Here is a 12,509-nt window from a genome sequence, read left to right on the forward strand (position 1 = left end):
TCCCGGTTGATAGCCCCACCTCTCACTGGAGACCCTACCCCAACAAACCGGCATCCCAGCTCCTGGGATGATTTAGTTGGTGTTGGTCCTGCTTTGAGCAGGGGGTTGGACTAGATGACTTCCTGAAGTCCCTTCCAACCCTGATATTTATGATTCAATGTTCACAAGTAACCCAACAATAACCAGCTAGGCCTGGTTCTCACAAAAGACCCTATAATAACAAACCAGCACAGAGCTCATGGGAGACCCTACAATAACAGACCAGGATATAAAGAGCTGCGTTCCAGGCAAGCTGGATACATACTCTCCCACGGCTTGTGGCTGATCTTGGGAGCGATTGCATCTGCATGACCAGGACTTTCACAGCTGCTTCTGGTAGCTAAATTTTTGTAATCCCAGCGAAGGGCAGGAGAACAGGTGTTCGCCACCTGCCAGGTCCTGCCTGCTTAGGAAGCCCGGCCTGGGGCTTGCTGATCTGAAGTAAATTATGGTATTAAATACTCTGTCCCTCAGCAAATCCCTTGCCAATCTAGGAGCAACCAAGGGCTTTAGAGGAAGATGAATATATCCTTTCCGTCCCAGAGATGTAATTCATTGTGTGTCATTAAGGGGAGGCGAGGTGGGGGAGGGAGCGTGACAGAGACTGGCAAAGAGGGAGGGAGAGACAGAGCGAGGATGAGAGGGATGCAGAGAAAGCGAAGGAAGAAAAGAAAGAGTCGGCTAGGTGTGCATAGGGCTGGCTGGGCTGGTATGGGGCGAAACACAGCATCGATAGATTTCAGAGCAGCAGCCGTGTTAGTCTGTGTGCGCAGAAAGAACAGGGGTTCGCAACCTTTTACTTTCTGAGCCCCGACATGCTACTTGTGTCACAGCAACTGTTCTGCGTATCAAAACCACGACCGTACAGGGTAGCAAGCAGGGCAATCGCTCGGCCTTTGGCTTCAGCCCCGGGGGGCCCTGGGCTTCAGTCCCATGCGGTGGGACGTCAGCTTCCCGCCCTGGGCCCCAGTGAGTCGAACCCTGGCCCAGCGTGGCGGCCCGCCCTGGCTGAGAATTGCTGGTCTAGAGTATACCGAGATGGACTGGATTAGACAGAGGTGTGTGCATGGGGCTGGATAGATGGATGAGGGTGCGTGTGCGGGGGGCTGGCTGGCTGGTGCATATGGGGATAGATAGATAGATAGATAGAGGGGGTGGATGGGGATAGATGGATAGATAGATCTATAGATAGAGGGGGCGGATGGGGATAGATAGATGGGGGGGATGGGGGGGATGGGGATAGTTAGATCGATAGATAGATAGATGGGGTGGCTGGGGATAGATAGATAGAAAGATAGAGGGGGTGGATGGGGATAGATAGATAGATGGACAGATGGGGTGGATGGGGATAGACAGATAGATAGATCGATAGATAGAGGGGGCGGATGGGGATAGATAGATAGATGGACAGATGGGGTGGATGGGGATAGACAGATAGATAGATCGATAGATAGAGGGGGTGGATGGGGATAGATAGATAGATAGAGGGGGTGGATGGAGATGGATAGATAGATAGATGGATAGATGGGGTGGATGGGGATAGATAGATGGACAGAGGGGGTGGCTGAGGATAGATAGATCGATAGATTAGATTAGATAGATGGGGTGGATGGGGATAGATAGATAGATAGACAGAGGGGGTGGCTGGGGATAGATTAGATTAGATAGAGGGGGTGGCTGAGGATAGATAGATGGACAGAGGGGGTGGCTGGGGATAGATAGATAGATAGAGGGGGCGGATGGGGATAGATAGATAGAGGGGGCGGATGGGGATAGATCAATAGATAGATCGATAGATAGACAGAGGGGGTGGCTGGGGATAGATAGATAGATGGGGCGGATGGGGATAGATCAATAGATAGATCGATAGATGGACAGAGGGGGTGGCTGAGGATAGATAGATAGATAGAGGGGGCGGATGGGGATAGATCAATAGATAGATCGATAGATAGACAGAGGGGGTGGCTGGGGATAGATAGATAGATAGATGGGGTGGCTGGGGATAGATAGACAGAGGGGGTGGCTGGGGATAGATAGATAGATAGATGGGGTGGCTGGGGATAGATAGATAGAGGGGGTGGCTGGGGATAGATAGATAGATAGAGGGGGCGGATGGGGATAGATAGATGGACAGAGGGGGTGGCTGGGGATAGATAGATAGACAGAGGGGGTGGCTGGGGATAGATAGATAGATAGAGGGGGCGGATGGGGATAGATAGATGGATAGAGGGGGCGGATGGGGATAGATCAATAGATAGATCGATAGATGGACAGAGGGGGTGGCTGAGGATAGATAGATAGAGGGAGGGAGGGGGAGGGGGAGGGGACGGAGGGGGGAGAGGGAGGCGCAGACGGGGGAGGGGGAGAAGGGGGGATGGGGAAGGGGAGGAGGATGGACGGGAGGGGGGTGGGGCGGGAGGGGGCGGCTGGGGATAGATAGATAGAGGGAGGGATGGGGAGGGGAGGAGGAGGGGACGGACGGGGGAGAGGGAGGCGCAGGGTGGGAGGGGGAGAAGGGGGGATGGGGAAGGGGAGGAGGATGGACGGGGGGGGCGGACAGAGGCGGGAGGGGGCGGGGCGAACAGGGCTCAGCCCCCTGGCGAGGTTCGGGAGGTGGGCGGAGTCTGGGGCGGGGCTCCCCGGGGGCGGGGTCTCTGGGGAAGGGGGCGGGGTCTATCCCCGGGCTGGGGGGGGGCTCCAGAGAGCGGAGGCCCCGTTGCCAGGGCGACCGCGTCCCGCAGCGCAACCGAGCTGCCGGCCCCGGCCGAGCTGCGCTGCTGTGGGCGGGACCCGGGGCCCGGCCCCGCAGCCCATTGGCCCGGAGCCCTGCCCGTCACGGGGGGGGGGGCGCGCGAGGCAGCAAGGCGGGGGTCAGTGGGGGGCAGGTGATCGGGCGGAGGGGCAGTGTGTGGGGAGGGGCAGTGGGGGGTGAAAGGGGAAGTGGGGGTGGGGGCACTGTGTGGGGAGGGGCAGTGTGGGGGTGGTAGGGGAAGTGGGGGAAGGGGCAGTGTGGGGGTGGCAGGGGAAGTGGGGGGACGGGCAGTGTGTGGGGAGGGGCAGTGTGGGGGTGGCAGGGGAAGTGGGGGTGGGGACAGTGTGTGGGGAGGGGCAGTGGGGGGTGAAAGGGGAAGTGGGGGGAATGAGCAGTGTGGGGGTGACAGGGGAAGTGGGGGTGGGGGCACTGTGTGGGGAGGGGCAGTGTGGGGGTGGTAGGGGAAGTGGGGTGGGGTAAGTGGGGGAAGGGGCAGTGTGGGGGTGGCAGGGGAAGTGGGGGGAGGGGCAGTGTGTGGGGAGGGGCAGTGTGGGGGTGGCAGGGGAAGTGGGGTGGGGTAAGTGGGGGAAGGGGCAGTGTGGGGGTGGCAGGGGAAGTGGGGGGAGGGGCAGTGTGTGGGGAGGGGCAGTGTGGGGGTGGCAAGGGAAGTGGGGGGAGGGGCAGTGGGGGGGTGGTAGGGGAAGTGGGGGGAGGGGAAGTGGGGGTGGGGGCAGTGTGGGGGTGGCAGGGGAAGTGGGGGGACGGGCAGTGTGTGGGGAGGGGCAGTGTGGGGGTGGCAGGGGAAGTAGGGGTGGGGGCAGTGTGTGGGGAGGGGCAGTGGGGGGTGAAAGGGGAAGTGGGGGGAGGAGCAGTGGGGGGTGACAGGGGAAGTGGGGGTGGGGGCACTGTGTGGGGAGGGGCAGTGTGGGGGTGGCAGGGGAAGTGGGTGAGGGGCAGTGGGGGGTGGCAGGGGAAGTGAGAGGTGGAGAAGAGATGGGGAGGGGGTCAGTGGAGTGCAGGTGATCCCTAGGGAAGGGGGCAGGAGGTGCAGGGGGTAAGGGGAGTGGAGAGCAGTTGGGGGCGGCGCAGAAAGTGGCAGAGGGCAGATGGCCAGTGGGGGAGGAGGAGAGATGGGGCAGCGGCGGGGGAGGTAGGTGGTCACTGGGGAGGGAAAGAGACGAGGGAAGTGGGGGGAGGGGCATCAGTGGGGGTGGCAGTGGGAAGGTTGAGGGGGAGCGGCCCCCCGGCCCTGGCAGCCCCACACCCACACGGGGTGCACGTGTCTTTCTTTTCCAGCCATGACGATGGCAGCTGGCAGCAGCAGCTTCGGCACCACCTGCTGGTGGGGCTTCTCCCCCGCGCTCGACCTGCAGAGGGAATGTGGGTCTTCCTCGTCCCCTGTGTTACGGTAGCGCCTGGGACCCCCCTTCAGACCAGCCCCCCATGGTGCTAGGTGCTGTACAGACCCAGCGCAAGGAAAACCCCAAAGAGCTGACAAGCCAACTCTTGACCCCTCCCCATCTCAGGGGTCCCGGGGGGGGTTCAGCATTGGCCCCTCCAGTCTATTCCTCCTGGCCCCTTTGGGGGGCAGAGCCAGGCTCACGCCCTCCAGTCTATTCCCCCATCCCAGGGGTGGAATCATCCCTTTATGCTTATTCCAAAATCTGATCCCTCTGGGACATGTGACCTGTGTCCTCTTCCCCTTCCCGGTTTTAAATGGGTTGCCTTTGAGCTTCACTGTTTAAGTCTTATGGGGTGGGGTGGGGCTGGTTATTCAGGGACCCCTTGTCTGGCGCTGAGATGTGGCCCCTGTGGGGTAGGGGGCGGGAGCTGGGTATACAGGGACCCTTTGCCCACAGCTAAGATGCGGCCCCTCTGGGGTGGAGTGCGGAGGCTAGTTATACGGGACCCCTCACCCGGCGCTGAGATGCGGCCCCCCTGGGCTGGGGCGTGGAGGCTGTTTATACAGGCCCGAGATGCACCCATTCTGTTTTCCCTGCAGGTCTGGAGAGCTCCATGGCCCATCTCTGCCTGTCACAGGACGACCTGCCCGAGCTCAATATCCTTCTGGTGGGCTCCGTCGACGGCCGCCACATCCTCAGGACCATGAGTCAAGCCCACCGCTGGCCGCGGAGGAGGATCAATGTAGGCATCTCCCCTCCCCGGCTCCCCTCTCTCTCTCACCTGGGCTGGACGTGTGGAGTAGTGGTTAGAGCGCAGGAGTGAGCAGTCTCTGGAGAGCTGGGTTCTATCCTGGCTCGGGGAGGGGAGTGGGATCTAATGGTTAAAGCCGGGAGGGGACTGGGAGCCAGGACTCCTGGGTTCTCTCCCTGGCTCCGGGAGGGGAGCGGTGTCTAGTAGTTAGAGCGGGGGGGGGCCATTGTCAAGCCTGCCCCGCATTTGGGAAGAGCTTCGGGATCCCCAGTGCAGGTGCCCCACCCCGCCTTTCCCCCTGCACTCAGCCGCGTTCCTGGGGTCGGCAGAGGCTGCAGCGACAGCTCTGCCAGCGAGGGCCGTGGTGGCAGCTGCCCGTGGGCCGTTTCTGAGCTGGCGTCAGGACTCATCAGGCTGGCGGGCGAGACGGGGACGGTTTGTTCCGCGGGGCATCCGGAGGCTGGCGGCACGTGTGGCAGGAGTGTGTGTGAGCGCGGGGAGAGGTCCGTTCCGGCTGCCAGGCCCCCTCCTGCAGCCCCCCAGTGCCTCTTATCTAAACGCCCCCCCGGGATCTCCTCCACGCCAGAGGATCTCCCCGCCTCTTGCTGTGCCCTCTTCGAATCGCATGGTTCCCAGGCTGGCAGGGGGACGTGGGGGGCGTGGGGCTTCAGTACCCACAGGGGTATTCCAGGGTGGGGAGAAGGGTTCAGAAGGGAAGCGTGAGGAGAAATCTTGGGGGCTGTGAAGCTACAACTGACCCATGGTACCCCTGCTGGGAGAGATGGGGCTGGAGTAGGCAAGAGCTCCCCACACAGCCAGTGCTCCTGCCCCGCTCCCCACAAAACCCCCTGTTGGGAGAGGTGGGGCTGGAGTCGCCGGGAGCCCCCCCCCACAGCCGGCGTTTCTGCCCTGTTCCTCACAGTGCCCCCTGTTGGGAGAGGTGGGGCTGGAGTTGCCGGGAGTTCCCAGTTTCACAAGCCGAGCTCTTTACTGCAGCAGACGTGACAGTCTGGCCTAGTGGGTTTCACAGGCAAAGTCAGGGCTGTAGTAGAAACATACATTTATATCCTTACAGGAAAGATCCCTCACCTGGCGCTGGGTCGCGGCCCCTCTGGGGTGGGGCGCGGGGGCTGGGTATATGAGGATCCCTCGCCCGGTGTGGAGACACGGCCCCTCTGGGATGAGGGAACCTATAACACCCGCCCCTGCATGGACACTGGCTTTTCCCAGGGCTTCCCAACTTGTTTTCTTTCCTGCTTCTCAGTTCTACATCGTGGAGAATAACCTCGAGGCGCTGGGCCGGCAGCTGCTCTTTCTGAGCCTCGCCCTGGAGTCTCCGGAGAAATTGGGGCTGCAAGGTAAAGGCCACTCAATCCCTGGCTCTGACCAGTAGACCCCGCTCCCCACACAGAGCTGGGATAGAACCCAGGGGGCCTGGCTGCCGGCCTCCCCTGCTCTAACCAGAGCTGGGATAGAACCCCGGTGTCCGGGCTCCCAATACCGGGGACGGAGGTTGGCGGGGAGGCAGTCTCTGATGGCAGCACTCGCCTCTCCGCTCCGCAGAGAAGAGCGAGATGTTCCTGGAGCTGCTGGGGAACAGCCTGATCCGCAGCCCGACAGCCGCCTACCTGCAGGAGAAATCGGACCTGTTCGTCCGTTACGCCACCGACCCGGACTTCCAGCAGCGCCACCTGGGGGCCGTGGACATGTCGGCCCTGAAGGTGGGTCCCCACCTCGGCCACCGGCCTTCCTGTGCGGCGGGACTGACCCCTGCAGTGCTCTGGCCCCGCTCTAGTGGTTAGAGCGGGCGTGGCGCTGGGCTGCGGTGCCCTATGGGAGCTGTAGTTCACATGCCGCATGCTCTGTGCGCCAGGCTCCCGCGCCAGACTACATCTCCCAAGGTGCACCACGCTCTCGCTGGGTAGGGCAGGCGCGCATCATGGCAGAGACGTGGCCGCACTGCATCATGGGAGCTGTAGTCCCATAAACATAAAATCGTCCCCGATAAGGTTTGCAGAGGAGACCAACTGGGGGCGTGGGGAATAACGCAGAAGCCAGGTCAGGTCACTGGGGGCAAGCGACCAGCCTGCGATTTCATACGGCTCCGTGACAGCATGTCCGTATGCGACCAGAGGATGCACTGGCTGGGGCTCGCCCTCCTGGGCAGCCGGGACTCTGGGCAAGATTTGGGGTTGTGGTGGAGAATCAGCCACACCTGAGCTCCCCGGGCGGCGCTGGGGCTGAAGGGCTAGCGGGCTCCTGGGACACATCAACCGGGAAACCCCGCGTGGGAGCAGAGAGGTTGTTTGGCCTCTGGATCTGGCCCTGGGGACGACGCTGTGGGAATCCTGCGCCCAGTTCTGGGACCTGCATTTCCAGGAGGATGTGGAGAAATCGCAGAGGGGTAAGACAAGAGCGACAAGGATGACTGAAGGGTTAGAGACAGTGAGAGTGAGAGACGCCACCAGACTGGCTGTCGCTGGGAAAGCTCTGCCCTGGGAATTATCATGGGGCTGTTCTCTGGCCTGGGCTATCCAGGGGTTCAGACTAGGTTCCACTGGCCCCTCTGGCCTTGGAGTCTCTGAATCGATGGTCTGGCCAGGGAGCCTGGCCACTCCCAGACGCATGCTGCTCCTACCTAGAGAAGAGACCACAGTGCATCCTGGGAGACGTAATCCAGTCTGTGAGTCTGGGACTGGAGCATGAGGGACTCTTACCTACATCTCCCATGATGCACTGCTGCCATAGTACCCTCTCTTCCCCAAACCCTCCCGTTGCTCTTTGTCCAACAGTTCAAGGAGCGGGATCAGCTGGAGGGCATCTTCCGATTCTGGCGGAACCCGGACCCGCAGGCCTTCCCGATCGCCCGGCTCTGGGACCTGCGGGTCCGGCAGTACCTAGGGACCCGTTACGACGCTCGCCGAGGCGTGTGCGACTGGGACCTCACCATGAAGCTGCATGAACGCGGGGTGAGCCCTTGGAGTCTGTGGAGCTGCGGGCACAGCCGGGGGGCGAGCTCCCTGCTGGGTGCGGCCCACGGGGTGCTCAGCAGGGGGTGCTCTCCTCTGGCATTTAGGGCTGGCCCCATGCCCCAGGGCAGTGCTAGGGGGCACTGTGCTGCAGGGAGTGGGGCGAGGGCTCAGCAGGGGGCACTGTCTTCTGCCACACAGGGCTGGCCCCATGCCCCAGGGCGGCGCTAGGGGGTACTGACCCAGCTGGGTTCCAGGGTGGCTATGGGAGGGCCCATCCAGCAGCCCCCGGCGTGGGATTCTCACCACCCTTCCCCCCGCCACTCCTTGCAGGCCAGAGCAATCGGCGGGCGGGAGTTCTCCCGATGGCGGGACACAGGGGTGGCCTTCGAGCTGCGGGAGGGCGTCTACGACATCCCCAACAAAACGTTGGCCTCCGGGAGGCTCCTGAGACATGTAAGCATCAGAGCGGCCGTCGGGGGTGGGGGGGTCCCCACGGTAGGGGGGCTGGAGCCCAAGGGCGAACAGGGGCAGGGGAGACTGGAGAAGAGAAGCTTCCGTGACCCAAGGGAGAGGGGTGAAGATTATTTCCATGGGGGGAGGTAGAAGGGGGGCTGCAAGAGCCTGGGTCAGGGGGCTGGAGGGGGGCAGAGGTTGCAGGTGGGGAAGTTGGAGGGGGGCTGCCGGAGGCCGGGAGGATGGTGGGGGGGATCTCAGATGGGGGGCTGCTGTAGTCCCAGAGGGGATCTGGGGGGAATCTGTCTCCCCGGTGGGTAACACCCTGTCTCCTCCTGCCCAGAAGGGGGAGTTGGTGCCAGCCCGGGGGTACTGGGGCGACATTGGCACAGGGCCGTACCTCCCCTTCGGGATCGAGTCCGAGGAACCGAGTCTGCTGAGAACCGTCAATGGGATCCCCGCCAAGGTAGGGGGTCGCCTGGGGGAATGGGGGGCAGGGCCATCGAGGAGAGGGGCTCCCGCAGAGCGGGAGGGAGCCCTTGCAGGGAGGTTGGGGAGTGGGGGAGAGAACTGGGGAGCCCTGATCCTGGGGCAGGCGAGGGGTGAAGAATTGCGGAGCCCTGATCCTGGGGTGGAGGGGGGGGAGAATCGGGGAGAATTGGGAAGCCCTTATCTTGGGGGGATGGGGCAGGATTTTGGGGATCCCCCCTCTCACCTCTCTCTCCTCTGCGTTGCTAGAGTGCCCAGGAGATCTCCTTGTACAATGTCACGGCCCTGTTCCATGAACTGGCAGCCCGGGCCCGCTACACCCCCCCGCCGCCCACCTCAGAGGTGGTCAGTGGGGCTGCCCCAGCCCAGGAGAACCCTGCCCCGAATCCAGATCCAGACTTCCAGGATCACAGTGAGTCCTTGGGCCGGGGCGGGGAGAGTTGGGGGGATTCCACCCCTGGCTCCATCTGTCTGTCCTATAGCCCCTGGGTCCATCACACATCACGCTACAGCTGCTTCCTCCCTGAGCAAGGGGGCTCTGGCCCTTCCCCTGTGGGGAGGGGACCCCCAGTCTCACAGGACCCCCAGTACTGGGGATCATGTCCCTTCCCCCATGGGGAGGAAACGCCCAGCCTCACAGCCTCCCACCAGCGCAGGGACTCCTGGCCCTTCCCCCGTAGGGAGAGGACCCCTAGCCTCACAGCCCCCCCACCCTAGTGTTAGGGGTCCTTCCCAGTCCAGCCCCTGGAACGCCACAGATGTGGGGGATTCCCTTCCCCAAGTTCTGGCCCCATGTTGATCAGTGTCAGTTTCCCCCCCATCCCACCCCAGAAGCCGTCTGCCCCGGGCCCGTCCGGATTCACTTCCTGCCGCTTGGCTGCACAGCTCGGCTGCCCTGCAGGAGCAAGTACCGCCAGCCCTTCCACCTGCTCTACTTCTCCTGCAGGTAGGGGCCTGCCAGCCGGACGCCGGGGTTCTGCCTGGCTCGGGGAGGAGAGCGGGGGCTGGTGGTTAGAGTGGGGAAATGGGGGCGTGGGGCCTGCCAGCCGGACGCCGGGGTTCTGCCTGGCTCGGGGAGGAGAGCGGGGGCTGGTGGTTAGAGTGGGGAAATGGGGGCGTGGGGCCTGCCAGCCGGACGCCGGGGTTCTGCCTGGCTCGGGGAGGAGAGCGGGGGCTGGTGGTTAGAGTGGGGAAATGGGGGCGTGGGGCCTGCCAGCCGGACGCCGGGGTTCTGCCTGGCTCGGGGAGGAGAGCGGGGGCTGGTGGTTAGAGTGGGGAAATGGGGGCGTGGGGCCTGCCAGCCGGACGCCGGGGTTCTGCCTGGCTCGGGGAGGAGAGCGGGGGCTGGTGGTTAGAGTGGGGAAATGGGGGCGTGGGGCCTGCCAGCCGGATGCCGGGGTTCTGCCTGGCTCGGGGAGGAGAGCGGGGGCTGGTGGTTAGAGTGGGGAAATGGGGGCGTGGGGCCTGCCAGCTGGACGCCGGGGTTCTGCCTGGCTCGGGGAGGAGAGCGGGGGCTGGTGGTTAGAGTGGGGAAATGGGGGCGTGGGGCCTGCCAGCCGGACTCCGGGGTTCTGCCTGGCTCGGGGAGGAGAGCGGGGGCTGGTGGTTAGAGTGGGGAAATGGGGGCGTGGGGCCTGCCAGCCGGACGCCGGGGTTCTGCCTGGCTCGGGGAGGAGAGCGGGGGCTGGTGGTTAGAGTGGGGAAATGGGGGCGTGGGGCCTGCCAGCCGGACGCCGGGGTTCTGCCTGGCTCGGGGAGGAGAGCGGGGGCTGGTGGTTAGAGTGGGGAAATGGGGGCGTGGGGCCTGCCAGCCGGACGCCGGGGTTCTGCCTGGCTCGGGGAGGAGAGCGGGGGCTGGTGGTTAGAGTGGGGAAATGGGGGCGTGGGGCCTGCCAGCCGGACGCCGGGGTTCTGCCTGGCTCGGGGAGGAGAGCGGGGGCTGGTGGTTAGAGTGGGGAAATGGGGGCGTGGGGCCTGCCAGCCGGACGCCGGGGTTCTGCCTGGCTCGGGGAGGAGAGCGGGGGCTGGTGGTTAGAGTGGGGAAATGGGGGCGTGGGGCCTGCCAGCCGGACGCCGGGGTTCTGCCTGGCTCGGGGAGGAGAGCGGGGGCTGGTGGTTAGAGTGGGGAAATGGGGGCGTGGGGCCTGCCAGCCGGACGCTGGGGTTCTGCCTGGCTCGGGGAGGAGAGCGGGGGCTGGTGGTTAGAGTGGGGAAATGGGGGCGTGGGGCCTGCCAGCCGGATGCCGGGGTTCTGCCTGGCTCGGGGAGGAGAGCGGGGGCTGGTGGTTAGAGTGGGGAAATGGGGGCGTGGGGCCTGCCAGCTGGACGCCGGGGTTCTGCCTGGCTCTGGGCAGGGAGGGGGGTCTGGTGGTTAAAGGGTGTGTGGGGGGGCGGGGGGGTTGGGAGCCCGGGGTTCTGTCTGGCTCTGAGATGGGAGGAGGTTCTGGGGTTAGAGCAGGGGGAGCGGCTGGGAGCCCGGATTCCTGGGTCCCATCCCTGGCTCATGGGAGGGAAAGAAGATCCCCTGTCCCAACCCGGCCTCGTGACGCCCCCCGTTGCCTTCCAGCATGGTGCATGCCCTGACCCCAGAGCTACAGCTGGTATCTGCCCCCAGGGCTACGCTGATCACTGAGCTGACCAGGTAAGTGCCAGCCTGGGGGGCCTTGTTGCGGGGCAGATCCGCTCTCCCATTCTGTCCCCTCTTCTAACCCCACCCCCCCCGGTTTTCCCCGACAGCTTCCTGCCTGACGTGCGCAAGGAGCAGGTGGATGCCTTCCTCGACCGGGTGACGGCCATGGCCGCAGGGGCCGGCTTCACGCGTTGCGGGACGCCCGAGGGACAGAACCAGGCCTGGGCCCGCTTTCAGCGCCAGGAGGAGCGGCCCGGGGATCCCCCTCCCAGTTAGCCTGCTTTGCCCCCTCCTGGCTCCCGATGTCCCCCCAGAAGATGGGTGCCCCACACACGTGCCCCTGCCTGTCTGCCCATGGCCTAGCTCTGTAGGTAGAGGTGTTAATGAGGTTTGACTGGAAATAAAATCCGCCCCCCGGAATCATGGCTGCTTGGGTGGTTTGTTCAGCTGTAGGGAGTGGGGTGGGGGTTCGGCAGGGGGTACTCTTGTGACGAAGTGGGACTGTTCTTAATGTTTCCTCTGAATAGTGTGGGGGTGCCTCAGTTTCCCCTAGGCAGTTCTTAAGTATCTAGGTGATGGAGTAAGGGTGTATGATCCTTGCAGAGCCCTAGAGGGCAGGTGTGTGCAGGGGTCTGGACACAGAGAATGGCTGACACCCTGTTTCCTGGCAACTGATGGCCTGGGCCCTTCCCCCCTGCAAGGTGAGAGCTGAAGGGTTGGAGAACAAAGGAATCAGGTGACCACCTGGCCCGGGAAAGGGACAAAGCCCAGAGGAGGAGGGGCTGGAGGGGGTTTTTCAGTTTGGGGCTGGCTGGGACATGGAGTGAAGTGCAGACGTGGTTGTCTGGCTCCCTGCCCCCCAAAATGGACCCAGCTGAGGGGTCCCGTTCTCTGCACCCACAAGCTCTGTGTTAGACCATGTTCCTGTCGTCTAATAAACCTTCTGTTTTACTGGCTGGCTGAGAGTCCCGTCTGGCTGCGGAGTCGGGGGGCAGGACCCTCTGGCCCCCCCAGGAGCCCG

The 12,509-nt window shown here is 63.7% G+C and overlaps 1 protein-coding gene across 6 annotated transcripts; it reads left to right on the top strand.

The window, feature by feature from the left end:
* Positions 1–2,791: 2,791 nt before the first annotated feature.
* Positions 2,792–12,444, top strand: DNAAF3 (dynein axonemal assembly factor 3). Of its 6 annotated transcripts, none has more exons than XM_084612384.1 (12): positions 2,792–2,909; positions 4,088–4,171; positions 4,794–4,936; positions 6,210–6,303; positions 6,509–6,666; positions 7,738–7,914; positions 8,248–8,370; positions 8,714–8,836; positions 9,109–9,271; positions 9,694–9,805; positions 11,426–11,500; positions 11,596–12,444. In XM_084612384.1, exons 2-12 carry the CDS (start codon positions 4,090–4,092, stop codon positions 11,762–11,764), a joined length of 1,419 nt encoding a protein of 472 aa, XP_084468510.1. In that variant the 5' UTR covers positions 2,792–2,909; positions 4,088–4,089; the 3' UTR covers positions 11,765–12,444. The 6 variants fall into 6 exon arrangements, with proteins under 6 accessions (XP_084468510.1, XP_084468508.1, XP_084468513.1 ...); XM_084612382.1 differs by having other exon boundaries at positions 2,794–2,909; positions 9,691–9,805; XM_084612383.1 differs by lacking the exon at positions 2,792–2,909 and adding an exon at positions 3,923–3,941 and having other exon boundaries at positions 9,691–9,805.
* Positions 12,445–12,509: the final 65 nt, after the last annotated feature.

Source organism: Lepidochelys olivacea (assembly GCF_965140295.1).
Source record: "Lepidochelys olivacea isolate rLepOli2 genome assembly, chromosome: 23".
Classification (NCBI taxonomy): domain Eukaryota; kingdom Metazoa; phylum Chordata; order Testudines; family Cheloniidae; genus Lepidochelys; species Lepidochelys olivacea.